This window comes from Buteo buteo, chromosome 20, assembly GCF_964188355.1.
Source record: "Buteo buteo chromosome 20, bButBut1.hap1.1, whole genome shotgun sequence".
In the NCBI taxonomy this organism is placed as follows: Eukaryota; Metazoa; Chordata; class Aves; order Accipitriformes; family Accipitridae; genus Buteo; species Buteo buteo.
In genome coordinates, this window is record NC_134190.1 from 21695636 (window position 1) to 21713068 (window position 17433).

General features: G+C 39.0%; 1 protein-coding gene across 2 annotated transcripts in view; it reads left to right on the plus strand.

Moving 5' to 3' along the window:
* Nucleotides 1-17433, plus strand: part of CDH12 (cadherin 12) — a 155693-nt gene that overhangs the window by 93548 nt on the left and 44712 nt on the right. For both annotated transcript variants that reach the window (XM_075052482.1, XM_075052483.1), the window contains one exon: nucleotides 11359-11546. In XM_075052482.1, the coding sequence (XP_074908583.1) occupies nucleotides 11359-11546 (188 nt within the window). The remainder of the gene's footprint in view (nucleotides 1-11358; nucleotides 11547-17433) is intronic.

The window sequence follows — 17433 nt, forward strand, 5'->3', positions numbered from 1 at the left end:
AATTCAGAAACGAGAAAAAAATATCTTTCATTGATGCAATTTCAGGAGTTTCAGTGCAAGTAAAAAAGATCTTTATAAAAGAACTAGCTTTTTTTTCTCTTAGTTATATAACCTTTGCATGCTGCTTGAATGATCTATTATCTGGATGATCTATTATATAAATCTATTTTATATATCACAATTATGGTATTAGGAATAGAGTTTGTATATTATTACCCTTTAGAGAGCATCTATTTTCAGTGATTATTTACTGGTTCATAGCATATTTTAATAGGTTTACTTTCAAGGACTAAAATCTGCAGAAATATTTTGAAAGAAAAAGACAACCAAATGCTGAAGTTGGAATAGCCTGCCTATACATTCTTATGCATATACACTCTGTGTATTGAAAGCTTTTATCATAGTTATTTATTGATATATTCTGGGAAGCTTAGTACATCCCAGAAATTGCACACACACTATTTAGCATAGGTTTTACTATATAAAAGCAGGTCAATTTTGTTCACTCAGTAAACTAAATGTGGCTGATTCCGTTCATGTGGCTTTGAACCAGTCTTGCTCAGATTTTATTGCAGAAGGGGGTTCAGATGCAGAGTGCAAGTAAAAGGTCTTCTGGTCCACATGAGATAGAAAGAAAAATCTTTTAACCCACTGCTTTGGATGAGTGGCCTATGAAAGAGAAGTTCCTCAGATAATGGTATCTGCTTTTAAAGATTTCAGAAGACTACAACACAGATCACACCCAGTAGTAAATTAGACATTTACAGGAAAGGACTGTGTGATTAAGAAATTATTCTGTTCACTAAACTAAAAAATTAAAATAATGAAAGCAGAGGTTTTGATTTAAAAAAAAAAAAAAAAAGAGGAAGATTGATTCCCTCCCTACTTGGACAACTTGCTAGAAAACTTACTTGGAATTAAGGTTCAGAGCTCCGATCTGCCTAATTAAGTATTTTAACAAGTCTGCCCAACTTTCTGGGAAGTTATTCTAGCCACTGCAATTTAGGTGGGGAAGTATGGCTTCTCTTGGTACTCCTGTTAAAAGTTGTTGTGCTTTGTATACAGCACTTGTATCTTCATTGGCTCTCAGAATGAAAATGAGTCTTTCTGTCATTGATTAAAGAATTTGCCTGGCAGACAAGATGCCCTAATTCAGTTCCAGCAACTAATTACTTATTTTATACCAAATGGGAGATACTTAGACAGGACAGGTGGACAGATTCATTGCAGACTAGCCTGCAGGCAGTGATTAGGGGGGAGACCGAGTCAGAGCTTGCTTTGAATCAGAAAGGGAGGGAAGGTTGGATCCTGCTTTACTCCGTCTTTGTTAATTTTCTAACCACTAAGACATAAAGGGAAAAAAGCACCAGCTTGGTTTCGTAAACCAAGCTTAAATCCTTTAATGTCAGAAAATCTTAAGCAAGTCTGATTTCCATTTACCTGTGAGTTTTGGGTAAACTAAAACTGTATTTTTGAGTTGAGCATACTTTTTTAACCAACCATTTCAAGGAGTGACAGAACACAGGAATGCAAAAACTCCAGAAATGGGCCTGTGCAATTGTAAACCAATCATGAAACCAGCAGCCATGCAGAGGTCATGATTTTAGATTGTAATACCAGTGAGTCACTTAACTACAGCTTTAACACCAGCAAACAATAGTCAAATCAGTATGTGAATAACTGCTAGCAGACCAGTATTTGCACAGTGCTCTTACAGGAATTGGAGAAGCGCTTAGGGTAACTCCTCTTTAATCCAGGTCCCTTCCAAGTCTCACACCTCTGTACTATCTGCATCTCTGTCTCCCCCTCCTCTGGCCTTCTCTTTCCTCCTCACCCTGTCTATCCTTACATTCAATGTGCAGTCTTTGTCTCCCTTCTCCTGAAAGAGACACAAATTTGTCCTTGATCTCATTTTCATCTTGTAACTAGAGTGTGGCCATTTCTTTCTGCTCCTCCCCAGGTGTTTTTTTTTCTCCCCAATAATACCACTGCTAAAATAATTTATCCTTTGTTTGTTCACTTCCATCTCTAAGTCTCTCCACATTTTGCTCTAGTGAGCTCGTGAGTCTTCACCACCCCAGATAAGCTCTTTACAGCTCCGTCTTGCTTGGTTTGCCCACTACACTGTCACACAGCTCAGTGACCCTTGCCTGCTGTTTCTATTTGACCCACCCAAGTTAGCTACGCGTTTGACAGCTAGTCATAAAAAAGTTTCTGTACTTCTTATTTTTTTCTACACCACCACTTAATCAGTGCAGTTATAGACATTTTTACATAGACTAAAAGAAGGTATACAACAACTCGTTTTATTTTGCTTTGAAGACTTAAATAAGGACATGAGAGTGTCGGAGAAAGTTCCTGGACATTTAAATCATCCGTACTGTTAGGCTTAGCACAGTCACTGGGCACAGTTTTGACCAACACAAAGTCAAGCTTTCTCAGACAAATTCAGGCTTTTAGGGAAATTAGGACAGATCAGGACCTATTCTCTGCAGTCACTTTCCCTGAAGCTGACCTATTTTGGTGTGAGTAAAAGAATTTAATAACATGGAAATAGGCCATTCTATACGGGCTGGCTTCTGGGCTGCAGAGTACAGCTGGTACATGAAATTTCTTTGTACAGTTGTAGCTTTTTTGAGCCTATGCTTTGCAATCCAGGCCATGCAGCCCACCTTGGGTCACAGCACCTGACAGTTATGTAGGCTTCTCTTACTATTTGTGTGTGTGCAACATAAAGGAGTTAACATGAAATTCAACATCTATGCAGACTTCTATTTACACTTATGCCAACTTTCTCTTACTTTTTTTCTTATTCATTTCCACATCAGAATTCTTCAAGCACTTTCAGTAAGAGCTGATTTGCCCCCCAGAGTGGATGTAGTCTTAGTAAAATCTTCCTAGAAACTTCTTTCTTTTTGGTAGCTGTCACTGTTGCATGATCTTGATCATAAAGCTTCTTAAGAGCAAAACATTTGATTCAGGCTGAACAATGACACAAAACCCAACTAAAGCATAAAATTTTGAAAAAAAACTGAGAAATAAACTGGAGGGAGAAATACTCCATTGCCATAGATTCTCAAAACACTAAATGTTTAGTAAATTTTATGTCTGCTACACTTCTATTGTTTTTAACTTTCTCAAGGTTACATAGCTAGCAAAGGCCATTCTTAGAGGACTGTTTGGAGTACTGAGTGAATGAAACAAAAACTTCTTTAAAGGTCTAAACTGAGAGAGGCTGAACCCTCAGCTGCAAAGCAGAGCATGAAAAAAAATATAGTTATTCTATAACCAATGAAAAATATGGGTAATTTGTCACTAGGTAAAATGTAATACTCTGATTGCACAGTAAACAATAGTCCAAGAAATACAAGTGAGCACAATAGTGGTTAGAAGTTAAATATTACCTATTGGTCATAAAATTCTGTTGTTAGTCTGCACTTATCCAATTCATTTCCCCCCTGTCATCAGGTTTAAGTGGTAATTGATCATTAACAGCAAGATTTATAGGTCAATTATTTTTAAACACATCATTATCATCATAGTAGATTATTATCATTAATAATTGTATTTTACATCTGCTACCTTCTGTATAGAAGGTGTAAACAAATATGGTTCATAGAAATTCAACAACCTTTGGCAGGAATCATGACATTCATTCCACCCCAATGTGTTTTCTGTGGGGAGCAGTGAAGAAATTATTCATTCAAAACACAGAGAGTATTTAGATTGGATGCATGAAATTATCTACGGTAACCTTGGGATGGCTTAAAAGCATCTCCACCTACTCCCTGATACTGAAGAGTAGCTGGGGCTACAGATTTAACAGCATGGGGTTGCCTTGCAATGCCTTGACAACTGGTTGCAAAGTTACTCACAGGGTACAGTGTCACTTGCTGCGTGACTATCATTTCTGGCAGCATCTGCCTTTTTTTCCCCAAGGCCTTCCGCCCAAGTAAGAAATCAACACAGCCTTTCTGCTTCTGACCGTGGTGGGCTTGCTTTCTGAAAATTTAGAGGCTACAGTGCAACGTGCAGTGAAACAGACCATATGTAATTATCTAATTATAATCACAATAGTTTAGGCTCATGATTTTCAGAAATACCTAACAACCACAGTTATAGTCAGATTTTTCAGGAGTGCTCCACTCCTTGTAAAAGCATTAAATGAGATGCCCATAAAATGCTTGCAACAATCCCAGTGGTTCCTACTGACAGCAATAGGAGCTGCAAATACCAAGCAGTTTTGAAAGTCTCTCCTCTGAGTCCAAAATATATGTTTGGTTGAATTTTTGCATAAAGAATGCTATGAAAGTAAAAAGAAAATAACAGAAATATTCTAGAGGAACTCTTTGAGGTTTTCTCTTGAATTAGTGACAATTATTTTTTTCTCAGTGGCTTCCACAGCAAATTTGTTGATCTTATAAATGTGATCAACAATGCTCTCAAGAGAAGAATCTATAATTAAGCACTTATTATCCACAGATTTCATTGCAGAAGTAGCAGTACTTATATAGAGATCTCACCTTTAAACACTTAAATTGGAAGAGGTAAACATCACTTTTGATAAGTTGATCATATTTGCTGTAAAGTACAAGAGACTACAAATGTGAGGCCAATTGCCATCCTTTTGCATCATTATTTTTTGGTCTATATCACACACTAAATCACAAGTATTTTAAGGAAATGGCACACAGTAAACCAAAACTTAAAACAAAGAACAGTACACTATTATGCACTTGTACTTGATGTTATCACATTTTTATCTTTAAAAATAATAATCTTCTGCTTCAGACTGTGCCAACATGGTGAAGAAAAGTAATATATATTTTAGGGAGAGCCATTTACATAAAATGTACCAAATAAACGTGTGAAAATCAAAGCTTCACAGGGACTCTTCTGAGTAATACAGATGTTGAGCATGTTTTGTTTAGGTGATTTTAGACATACAACTTAGGTGTGACTCAGAGGAGTAAAGATAGGGACCTAATTTCCTTAGTCAATGGAGGGAAAAATGATTCTTCCAATACAGATGATTTAGAGCACTTGGCTTAGATCCTAAAGTAAATGGTTTGACCACATTCTTGAGAATGAATGAATTGTAGTGAAATTGTGTTATTATATTTTGTGCCAGAGTAATAAAGAAAATACGAAAAAGCTCCCCCAAGATATTTAAGAAGCAGAGATGTTAAGCAGAGCATTACGAACTCTGTGTCCCATCCTCGGCAATATACTTTTCATCATGTTAACGTTTCACATATATCATGCAATTTAAACTTTATAGAGGGAATAAGTGTATTGATTTATTTTATGGTGATGGTGTGATCACCAGAATATTACCAATAGACCTACCTGATAAATGCCAATTACATGCTGCCTGAGATTCTGAGAAAGCAAAGACATTTTCTCCTGAAAACTATCCTTTTTCTGTCCGTAAGGCATGCTACACCTTGATAATTCTTTATAACTACTACATGACTTACATAAAAACTTTCGATTCAAGCTTTTAGACTATACCCCCAAAAAATTATTTTTCTCCTTGTATTTTGGACTTTTTATTACTGACTTTTTTTGTTTGATAATAATTTCTTAATCAGTAGACTGGATATTAGCAGAATAGTTCTTTATTGGTCATGATACATACTGGAGCTGATCATCTAGAACCGATTTTCCACATAAGCCCTCAGAGATCCAGGAAGCACGCTGTCTAACACATGAACGCGTTGACAGAGTCAGCCTTTGCACTGATGACCATTTAGGCACCACTTGTCCATATAGCAAGACCAATGGAAGGGGAAGTGATAATGGTGGGATCTTTCCTATACAGTAATAACAGCATGATTATAGCAGTTTCTCAGGAACTTGATTTCGTCTCCTCAGCTTGTCAGAATTCAACACCATATCATCTAGGAGAAACCCTTAATTATAAACTTGAGGAAGTTCTTGAAATGAGCATTTTCTTCCCCTCCTAGTAAAAATGTGTCACCATACAAAAGAAAATTTAAGATTCTTCACAGAAGATAAAGTATTATTCTTGCCTAGTATTAGGACACACACATCTGAGTGCCTGTGTCTCCAAACAACTGCTTCTAGAATTATTTCTACTTTATGCTGTTAAACAGAACATTCTCTATTGCCCTTGCTACACCCAGCCATCTTTGGAGACAGAAGCTGTGGGTCTGCATATCTTCAGCCAAGAAAATGAACTGGCATTTCCCATTTTCTGAACCCTTGCTCCAACAAGGGGGATATTTTGCTCTGTGGAATTAGTCTCTGACATGCAATGGGGAGGGTTTTTTTTAGAAAGCTTTCTGACAACAGCTTATCCGTGGAAAAAACTGCAAATGGTTAAACTGAAATTTTTCAGTATCCAAAAATTATGCCAGATATGACGAACTTTTTTTCCCCTTTAGGGAGGGAAGAAAGGGACAACCTCAAAAACTCAGTCTGCTAGCTCACCTGAGGGGCTGTTAGAGTCTGGGTCAGCAGCAGCCAGCTCTGGGGAAGCTCCACCATGTGGATTACCCTAAACTTGGGCAGGATCAAACTCCAAAGGGGCTTTGCTTCTGCTCATTTTTCCTTGGGGAACTGGGGACCGACCCTTGGACATCCAGGATCTCTGCAGTCTGGGGAGATGTAGCTCTTGCTAGGTGTGAACTTTGGGATCCACAGCAGAGAACCAGGAATTTTTAAGAATGGCTATGCTGTATCTAATGAGGCCATAAGCCCTAACTCAGAACAGTGGGTTTGAGGGTGGAAGAAGCCTCGCCATAACTGAAGTTTTACCAGCCGACGCCAGGTCGTGCACGACCTGCATCAGGGCACACGGTGACGAAGCCCGGCTGTTCTCTTCCCTCCGCAGGGTCTCAGCCTCCCGCAGGGCACAGACCCGCAGCCAGGAGAGGCACGAGTCTATCTCGCTGCTGGGCTACATCACTTCTTCCCAGTTTTAGGAGCATGTGTATCAGATGCTGCTAATTACTAGGCTGATTAGCTGTAGCTGGTGTAGCAGGTTTAGTATCCTGAGTAGCTGCTTCTATTTACAGTGTCCTTTCTTTTGCCTATTACACTATTGTTAAAACACCAGCACGTAAGTATGAATGGTTGTCTTTTTGGATTCTTCCTAAACAGACAGAAATCAGTGCCCTTACAACCTGGCCAGGATAAGAACTGAAACACCTTGGTAATTTAAGCTAACAAGAATATTATAATATACGTAGTCTGATTCTTTTTTCCTGAGAAAACATTAAAGATTTAGGTCAAAGAGAAAGAAAGTATTTTATTTCAGTGTTGTTGCCTGTAAGATTCATGCTATCATGATTAACTGCAATGCAATACTTTGGCAGCTGCCAAAGAGAACTGAAAAAATATAGACAAAGAAAAACCAGGAGAGGATGATCTTGCATACACACAGTACATGTATGGTGACAGATAAGAAAAAAGCTCAGATACCATTTACAGCTGTTTGGTTGAAGGTCATTATGCATTTAGCTTAAGTCCTTAGATGCTAACCTGGGTTATTGCTCAATGGTTGCTTTGCTGATGAGATGTAATGATGGTTTTCATTTCTTATTCTCATCAGAATTGAAAACCTTTTTGGTAAATGGTGGTGTACCTGTAAACTGCAGGTGTGGAGAAACAAAACAAAACAAAAAAAACCCTTTGTAAGTAAAAATCAAACCCCAGAACAGCTTTTGAGCCTTAAAAACTAAACCTAATCTAATCATGTCAAAAGAACTGTAAATGTGTGCTGAATTTCAGTCAATATGACTGATTACCTGTCACTTACTCAGCTCTGATTTCTCCCCGCTATGTGCTTCGGAACCATCTTTGTTTTAGGAACTGGGAGGCAGTGTGTATGAGGTGTTAGCTCGCCTCCACCTTGGTTTCCTGAATGCTTTTGGGGCTGAGTAATACGCCTTATCAGTCATTTCAGCCTAAAAGCTTCAACAGCATCATCACTCATTCATTTTTATCATCCTCATTGATGCTGCTCAACCTGAAACTTGGAGGAAGTTTTGCACCTTGAGACTACCCAGGCTTTATAAGGGAATGCCTGAATGCTTATGCTAAGCTACATAATCACTGGGCTTTCTCTAGTTTTGGATTCTGGCTTGAATTTTGAGTGTCATTTAAGTGTGAAGTGTTTCATAAGTTAAGCATGTCAACAGGCACATGACTTTTGGCCTTAAAAATAACATTTAATTTTTTTTCTTAAAATGCCATTTACAACAGAGTGAAAAATCTTGACCAGGCAATATGCATTCCTACTAACTTTCCTAAATGTGAAAATATTCCGACTTGCCTGCAATACACAGCAAAAGGGTAACTAGTTGCAGAGTCCAGTTTCGTAGCACAGTCTGAGGGAAGTAAGGGCTTGCTCCTTTGGTGCATCCCATATCACTCATCCTTTACAAAAGCCAGCAGCAAACTCAGAAAACACATTTTAAAGAGATTTATGCAAGTAGAAGAAAAGATTTTTGTAGGCAGAGAAGTCACAGGAGACAATCTACAAAATTTGACAGAGCTGGTTGAGCAGTGTAACCAGCTGCTGCACAAGTTTGCCGGAGCTGCTTGTTCCATCACTCCTAGAAGCTGCAGAGAACAAGGTTTTCAGGACCTCTGGGAGTAAAAGGCTGTTACTCAGGCCTGTTTCAATATACCTCTAGAGCAAATGGAGGTAGTAGTGTATACAGGCGAAATGGACAATAAAAACTGAATAATGCTAAACTGTCACAGCAAGTCCACAGCAAGAAGTAATGTCTTCTAGAAACAGAAAAATAAATTCTACAAAACTCTTTCTGTTCCATTTCATGTGCAGCACGTATTGATCATTTCAAATGTCCTCTGTACAAAGGCTATTTTCGGGGGCGGGAGGGGAAGAGAAAAGGTGGTCTTCATGCTATACGTTATATTCTCTTGAAGTTTTTCCCTGAGCTGGCAACAATATACATTATTTGTTTTCATTTATTTTATTCTCAAAGTATGTTGTCACAGTAGCACCATTAACAGCTTCCATATGCTGTGAAGATAATATTACAGGAGGACGATGGCAGTGTAATTACATACTACATCTTCAGACATCTGACTCTGGCAGAGTTGAAGATTACTTCAGAGTTTCAAATTAATCTGAATGACCCCATCTTTATTGCTGTTGAATTTCTGGAAGTGATGAAATGCCAAGTCATTGGGAATAACTGATAAAAGCCTAAACAATCTGAAATGAGTAATGTAGTGTTTCTCTGACTTCATCTAAGTCCCATACGCTTTACAGCCAGGTACGATATTTTATAGAGAAATGTTTGTTTTAATGAACCTGAGTGCTCTTCAGTTCACGAAGAATAGATCAACTAGGCAAAGAAGGAAAAATCCATTATCATATGCTCTTACATTTTACGTTCACCAAAATTGTAGCTGTAAAGAGCTAACTCTGCAGCGATGATTTCTGTCTTCCAGTGTAAGTGTCTGTAAAAGACCTGGGGATCAGGGCTAGAACTGTGTTGTGGAAACGTAATACAAGATTCAAGTGTAGGCAAAGCCCTTTTGGATCCCTTTTCTTCCACCTCTTCTGCATAACTTGCATAGCAGAGACCCAGTAATACACGTATTTGTAAGTGACATGAGATAATAGGAGGATGTGTGATTGTGTCCTGCATACCATGTTAAAGTTTTACTCTTTACTCAGAGTTCTTGAAGTACAGCTAAGAAATAGCTGAGGCTAGTCTTGTCTTGATAATATTTTGCATCATGGTGCTCCTTTCCAGCTGTTAAGAAGAAGAAAAAAAAGTAAGCCTTTCTTTAGTACATTCCCTTGGAAAAAGAAGAAGGAAAGATCCCTTCAGTATGTTCCCTTGCAAAAAATAGCAAAATGATAATTGCACGACCTTTAGTAGCTCAGTCAATGAGTACTACAAAGCTACATATGGTAATTTCCAAATGTGGATGCTGACACAAGCAGACTTTACTTACAGGGATTTTTCTCAACCAACCAAAGCAAGTTTTCCCTTCAGGTATACTTTGCATACTGATGGGCAGAGGGAGGAAGCAGACAAAACACATTTTTTCAGAGGCAATCAGACAATTATATAGGTACTATAGCCCAAACTACTAGCTCACAGAAGAGTAGGTTTATTCCTAATCCAGTGGTGTTAATGTCATTTTTTTCCTCACCTGGAAATACTGTAAAGCTGAAAAAGCTGACACAGCTTGCTTTGTAAGGAGATAACGACAGGGAACAGCGTCCGCTGTTTAATTCAGCGCCTGGATGCGAGTGTCATCTATCCTGCTGTTACATGATATACAACTTCTCAGAGCCTTATTTTGTGAAGTGTGACTGAACCACTACCAGGCGGAAATCTCTGAGACTTCCCCCTAATATGCCTCCCACTAGTGACAGTGCCTGTCCTGCTGTACTATTGAAAACGGGGTGTAAATCTCCTCCTCCGTGTTCACATGGAGAGGAAGGGAGAAGGCCACCGCTGGAGCTTCAGCAGCAGTCTGAAGGGTTAACCAGGGCACGGTCTTGTAACTAAGGGCTGCTGCTACTGATGGCGTTAAAGTCAAGGCTGGCTCAAAGTACTTTGGACCTTTTCTTTTAGCTAGTTTAGCTATCGTGTCAAGCATTTTTTCAATGTAGCCGTTTCCCTGAATGAAACCATTTTGTCCGCACACATTGGTGGCAATGCTTGTTTTAAAAGTGTGTAATTTTCTTGTGGGTTTTTCTTTTGTAACTTTTATTACCACTAATAGTAAATAAACTGAAAATACCAGTCTGCAGAGCTAAAAATTTATATTTAGCACTGAAATTTTAGTAAGAGCACCCTCTGGTGGCTAATGTATAAACAATACTCTATATCTTCCAACCCACAAGGAGTTGTACATGTCATTATAATACTGAATATTACAGAAATGGGTGGCAATCCTTTTTCTGCTGAATTTTTCCTTTCAACTACTGTGAAATGCATAGAAATATATTCTCAAACAAGATAAAAATTCAGATACTAAAAACTGTTAAACATTGAAGGCGGAAAATGCTTACAAACATGTACTGTCTACAAGTAGAATTTAATTCAAAAGAGTCAACAATATGGGTAAAATTAAAATTAAAGATAGAAGTATAGATAGAGATCTCAAGAGATAGAGGTGCTAAGGTCCTTATAGTTGCACTGGACCAAATCTACAAAGCAGGGGAAATCAGTGGGTAAAACATGCATGTCTTTTTCCAATCCTTTGTTGTTTTTATCTCATTCTAACTGAATGATTTAAGGCTGTTTGTTTTGCACAGGCACCATGGTTTTAATCAGACATACTATGTTAATTAGCAAGAAATCCCCAAAATGACTGTCTACCACTTTGTCACAGGTATCTTCCATTTAAAAGTACCCGAGTCCTCTCACGTTGGTTCTGCTATTGGAAGGATCAGAGCTGTGGACCCTGATTTTGGGAAAAATGCAGAAATCGAGTACAATATAGTTCCAGGAGATGGAGGAAACTTGTTTGACATCACAACAGATGAGAACACCCAGGAAGGAGTCATCAAACTGAAAAAGGTATGTGGCACCTATGGGGTGTATGTACCTATGGCTCAAGTGAGAAACTAGGTACGAGAATTTAATGTTGTGCAATTATACCTCATAAGTAACACACAGTAGCTTATGTCTTTATTAGAATCTGTGGTTGTGATCTTAGTCTTAAAAGAAATTGGAGTTTAGTGTTTCAGTTCATATATAATCAGGTATGACTTTTCATAAATAATGTCAGTTTTAATGGCAGGGAAGTAATTCTTATCTGTGTCTAAAAAGTATAATTTCTCTTTTATGGGAAGTTTTCCACCTAAAACCGTGTGAAAAATTCTCCAGTTCAGAGCATGGAATGAAAGAGCTATATTTTATGTTTGAGATAATATATTTCATTTTCACTTATAAGCATTTTATTTTGAAGATTTTGATTTTATGATTGTTATTTTAATAATGAAGCTGTTGTACAGTACTATGGTGAACTCAGTTTTTACTCAGGGTAGAGGAGTCCCAAATGGTTGCAGATCGACATGCCCCACTTCCAGTCTCCTAACAGTGTCCCACATAGCTGGTTATCAGATATTCATGCAAGGGAGAAAACTGCATCTTAGTTGTTGATGTTGCTTTAGTGTACTAGAACAAGTTCAAGATTACTGAATTTATGAATTTTGACAATGGAAAGGGTAAGTATTATTTGGAATTTAGTGATTAAATCACTCAGTAGGAGAGATCCAAAATAGGGACTGTCACATTTTAACTAATGGTTGTCTTCTGAGCCCAGACATGTACATGTACACCAATGATCAACTTGTTAGTAGAAAGAAATCTGAACCACCAGCTGATTTTGAAAGGCCAGGTTATGTTTTATAGACAGCTCATGCTTGTAGGTGTAATTTTTGTAAAATAAACACATCTATGAGCTGAACACTTTGCAAGGGTCTGGGAAGGAAAGAGTTCTGCACATGTGTATTAAGACAAGCTTTAGGAAAAGAGAAGCTTTAGTTCTGATAAAATTGAGAATTTAGGTACTTGAATTTCCCTCAGCTCTGACCATGGATCTGTATTTGCATTATACTCATTCAAACAACGAAATTCCTGGCTTCAGCCTCTTGACCCATGAAATAGTAAATTATCCATGGATGCATTAAAGGACCAGATGATGTCAAGTCACTTACTCTTCTGCTAGGTTTAGCGACATAAAATGGAAGCTACGATACCCAGAGGAAGTAATTGGTCAATGAGACGCAAACTCTTTGCACTCTTCACAGCCCCCTTCTTTTCTGACTGAAAGTTTGAATGTACCGCTTCCTCCTTCTGTGAATTTGTAAACTTTGTTTCATTTTTAAAGATCGTCCTGCTCACCTTTTCCCCTCTACGCAGATGACTCAGAAATAGCTCCAACTGGAACTGGCAGGCTGAGCAGCTGCGCGCCCCTCTGTATGCGCTGCAAGTCGGAACCGGCAATGAGTGGGAGCCCTTGAAAAATGAATGTTTGAGCATCAAGAGTAGGTTTTTGATAGGATTCAGTTCTCCCTGGATTACTCCTAAGCCTCAGCTGTGCTGCTTGTTTTTATACACAGCAACAGAATTTTTCCATACTTATGGTTAAGTAGGTATATATTAGACTGTATAGACAAAACAGTCAAATTGGCAATGCAGATGTAAACAGCGTGCATATAATATTTGTTGCTGATGAAGAGCATTCACATGTGAAGTTGCCTGATGCTCTTATCTTAGGACCAGCACAGACAAAATGCCTGGCCACTTTTGAGACTGCTATATGGGGCATTATATAATATCTAATTGAACCACTATTTTTTTTTTTTAAAAAAAGACACAACTAATTCCATATTCAGATACTTTAGAGTTGGTCATTGTATTTCACTGCATTTATTAGTCTTTTCAGTAACAAGATATGGCATATCTGAAAGTTTAGGGCACTTTACAACGGCAGAGCATCAGTTGATGTTGCCTAATGTAAATGATAGATCTCTGTCACTGAACAGGAAGGGAAAAAAAAAATTCTAATCCCTTCTTAATCGTCTTCATCACAGTGAGCCTGGGGACAGTGACATGCTGTGAAGGTCAGGAAATACCAGCTTTGTTCTATGCAGCAGTGTGGAAAGAAGATAAACCCAACACGCAGGTCCTCCAGCAAAGAATGCCTTTATGCAGACCCTACACATTGCCCTTCACAAAATTTTTCTCAGGGAAAAGGTCCCATTCACTAAGCTTTAAATGATCCAAGTGTTTTAAGACATTTTGGAATCATCCAAAATCCATCCACTTAAGTCCCTTGCTGGATCCGAGGTTAAACAAGAGCAATCCAGATTCTTAAAGATACTGCTAACTCAGTTGTCTTGTCATATCCTCTATGCTTGTAATAATATAAATGCTTGTAATAATATAAATGTGTTTTCATGGGTTGCAGTTTTCAGATTTTCAGAAGTGCTGGAAATTCACAATTCTGTGGACACCTATTAAAATGCATGCTACCCGTACTGTGCAAGCCTGCAACAGCACTATTCATTTGCCTGCAGAGAAGCAATTTCACATTGCATGGCATTCAAAACACTGATTTGACCTTGTGGGATTACACAAATATTTAAGTTAGGTATGCATTTAAGCCTTTCTTTAAATCAAAGCTGGTGAATGAATAGGACCAACACTTTCAGTTATGAGTTACAAATAATAAGCAGTCAAAGCCACCAATAAAAGTGCCATGTACTTTAAAAAGAGGTTTGCCCTTTTTTCTGTATCATAGCATATTGTGATGCTGTAAGTCCTGCAGTAATTCAGTGCTGAGCCATTTCAAAACCATTTATAAAGTTTGCTTTTATTTTTCCTGAACAATTTCTTGCAGTCAGAAACTGTCAGTCACTGCATAGATGCTTTTTTGTTCTGTTGTTATGCAAAAAGCCATGGAGACATTTCGTATAAAAATTGAGAAAAATGAAGCCTTCCTGGACTACATTTATTTTTGGTGCAAAATACAATTGATGATAAAAAATTGCACAAGCCAAACTGTTCTTTTCAGCATGCTGAGTGCATTGGTGAAGGCAAAAAGCCATTCCCTGCTTCTCAGACACTAAATGGGCACAAACAGCTACAGCTGGACAAGGTGCACATCTTAAATCATCTGTTTTGGTTGCTAATTTATTTTTGTGCTATGGTCCAATATAAGCTTGATTGCTACTACTCTTGTGCTATTTACATATATTAAAAATGGAATAGCTTTTCTTATATTCTGCTAAAGAAAAGATCCAAATGCCATTTAGCACCACTGTGTGGTTAGTACTGTAATAGCTTCCTCTTTCAAAAAAAAGGGAAAATAGTATCAGTAAAAAGAGGGGGAAATGTCTGGCTTTAGGATAGTGCTGCATACAGTTCTCTATAAGAGCAAGAAATATTACTATATTAGGAATAGAATGACCAATTTCTTCCCTTGTCTGGTGCTGTTTAATACAGTATTTATTGGGTTTCATATTTATATAGTATCTGTCATCCTACCTGAATGCTTCAGCAAACGACAGTGAGTGTCAAGAAGCAGCACCCTACAAGAAGCAGGGTGACAAGGGACCGTCTCCTTCGTGCCGGAGTGTTCCTCAGGTACACTCAGGCCTCAGGTGGGGCAGGGAGCGGGGATCCCAGGTAGGGAGGGAAAACGTGTCAGTCCCAGGCAGGCTCCTGATTTTATTGAAAGTGATAAGAAATCTTTAATGACCACACCCAACAGAAAAGGAAGACAGAAGGAGCCAAGCTCTACGGAACAGCTGGCACTAAATCTATTAAACTAAGGATGAGTTTATAGGATAAGCCCATTGAGTGCAGAAACCTCTTAATTGGCTCAGCATGAGCTAATCCAGAAATTGAGCAGGGTTCAGGCACTGAGTCTGGCTCAGACATCGCTTTAGTAATTTGTGCAGAGTGTCATTAAAACCCAGGAAAAAAACGTTTCCAGGCTTCACCTGGTATGATCCTACACTGCTGCACTATACTGGGTGAGCTTCTCCACGTGGGTCAGTGGCAGCTCAGGGAACATCCGCCTCTTATTTTTTGTAACCCATGTACCACGGCTAACTGATCAGGTGACAAAGCTGCAGCCATGAAACCCCAACACGTCACGGAGGATGTAGCACGGCATGATGAGAAACAGTAACTTTAGTGATGATAAAATAACAGAAACTGGGGGGACAGCGAACAGCCCCAGGAGCTGCAGGGAGGTATTTGGAGTGTATGCTTCCTTGTAACCTCAGGGGCCACTTTTAAAAAGCCTTTAAGTGGAGTCAGCCAGTGGAAGTTTGCCTGCTGACTAAGCTGAGTTGCCTCGCTCACGGGACAGCCCATGTATGTAGTGCTGGACATTGCTATAACGTAAGAGCGGTCTGATAGCATCTGTACACCACGGCAGTGAGCGTAAGGCAGGGTCCTGACGTCCCTCAGCCAGAATTGCATTACGGCTACTACTTGCTCTACTAGCAGGAGCGTACAGACTGCTCACCCCACGCCTTCGTCCCTCCGAGGCAGGGAGTACCCTCTGCAGGTGCGTGCGTAGGCACCATCTGCCTGTAATCCCAACCCACGGGTTTGCGTGAGCGGGAATTGTGGTTTTACCTTTCGAGGAGGGACAGCAGGCAATATTAAGCCTTTCAGTACAGGCAGAAAGCGGTGACCTGGGTGCAGACACAATCATAAATATCATGGCAGCCACAGAGAAGAATGACGGGAAGAGTGAGGAAGGGGAGATCTTAACTCTCGGCAGTTTGCAGATACAGCTGTTGGGTTTGGTTTTTCCTGGAACAGTGAAAGGTACCTGCAGAAATGGGTAAGATGCTTGAGAGCAGCAAGCAGCTGAAGCCCTGACATCGTTCGTCAACTTCTCCCCTGGTCCAGATACAGAACACAGATATATTCTGCCCACTTCCCATCAAATCTTGAAATACTCACTGCAGATTTGGCCAAATATATAGCCCTTGCTGTAGATTTGCCCTACAGATCTCATTTTTTTACTGTGCATTCTCATCTCTAAGTAGTGAATGTTCCTGGTTGATCTGGAGATTGCTTTAATAAATTAACCTGCTCTATAATACCAATGATTTCCTTACGCTATTTAAAATCCAGTGCAGAATTACAGTTACTGAAATGTGTCAACGCACAGCAGATAGTCTGATGGCAGTATTTCACAAATTCTTTAGATGCTCAACCCATCTTTAAGGGGAAAGCGTTGCCAGGTTTTGAGACGGGCACATGTGACACAGAGTTGTTCTACAACAGCACAATGCTAGTATGAAAACAAGCCTAAGTTAATATGCGCTTCCTCTCAACCCAAAGCTACTGTCCGTAACTATCCATAAGTCCTGGGACTTACAGTCTCATCCCAAAATACGGCTTTTCCATCATTGTAGGTGTGGATCGTGAAAGCCTGTATCACAAACACTACTGTTGTATCATCTCATACGTGTGGATAAGAAGCAGAAATGTCTTGAGTTTCCGGTCTTGCCTCTTTGTGAAGCAGAGCAAACTGACAGGATAGTCCTTTTCCCACCTTTGCCGTGCTTCTCATCAGAATTCATTATATCTTTCAGCCCCCTTTCTTTTTCTTTCAGTTCTTTAATTCTCTCTCTCTCCATCTATCCATCTATCCATCTAATACATAAGTTTAGATACAGATACATCATATAGTAGCATTTCTTAACTTCTGCCTTGAATATGGGAAACACTAATAATTCAAAATATATTTATTTCTAACACAGAGCTGTTTATGTCCTTTCCTAGTCATACTAAATAGGTCTGTGCACGGTAATTCCAGAGTTGCAAGATAAAGTGATTTGTCAGTATGTGTTATTTGATTTGGGGATTTGTAGAATGCCTTTGCTGCACACAGCTGTGTATATGCTGATAGTGCTTTACTATGCAACTA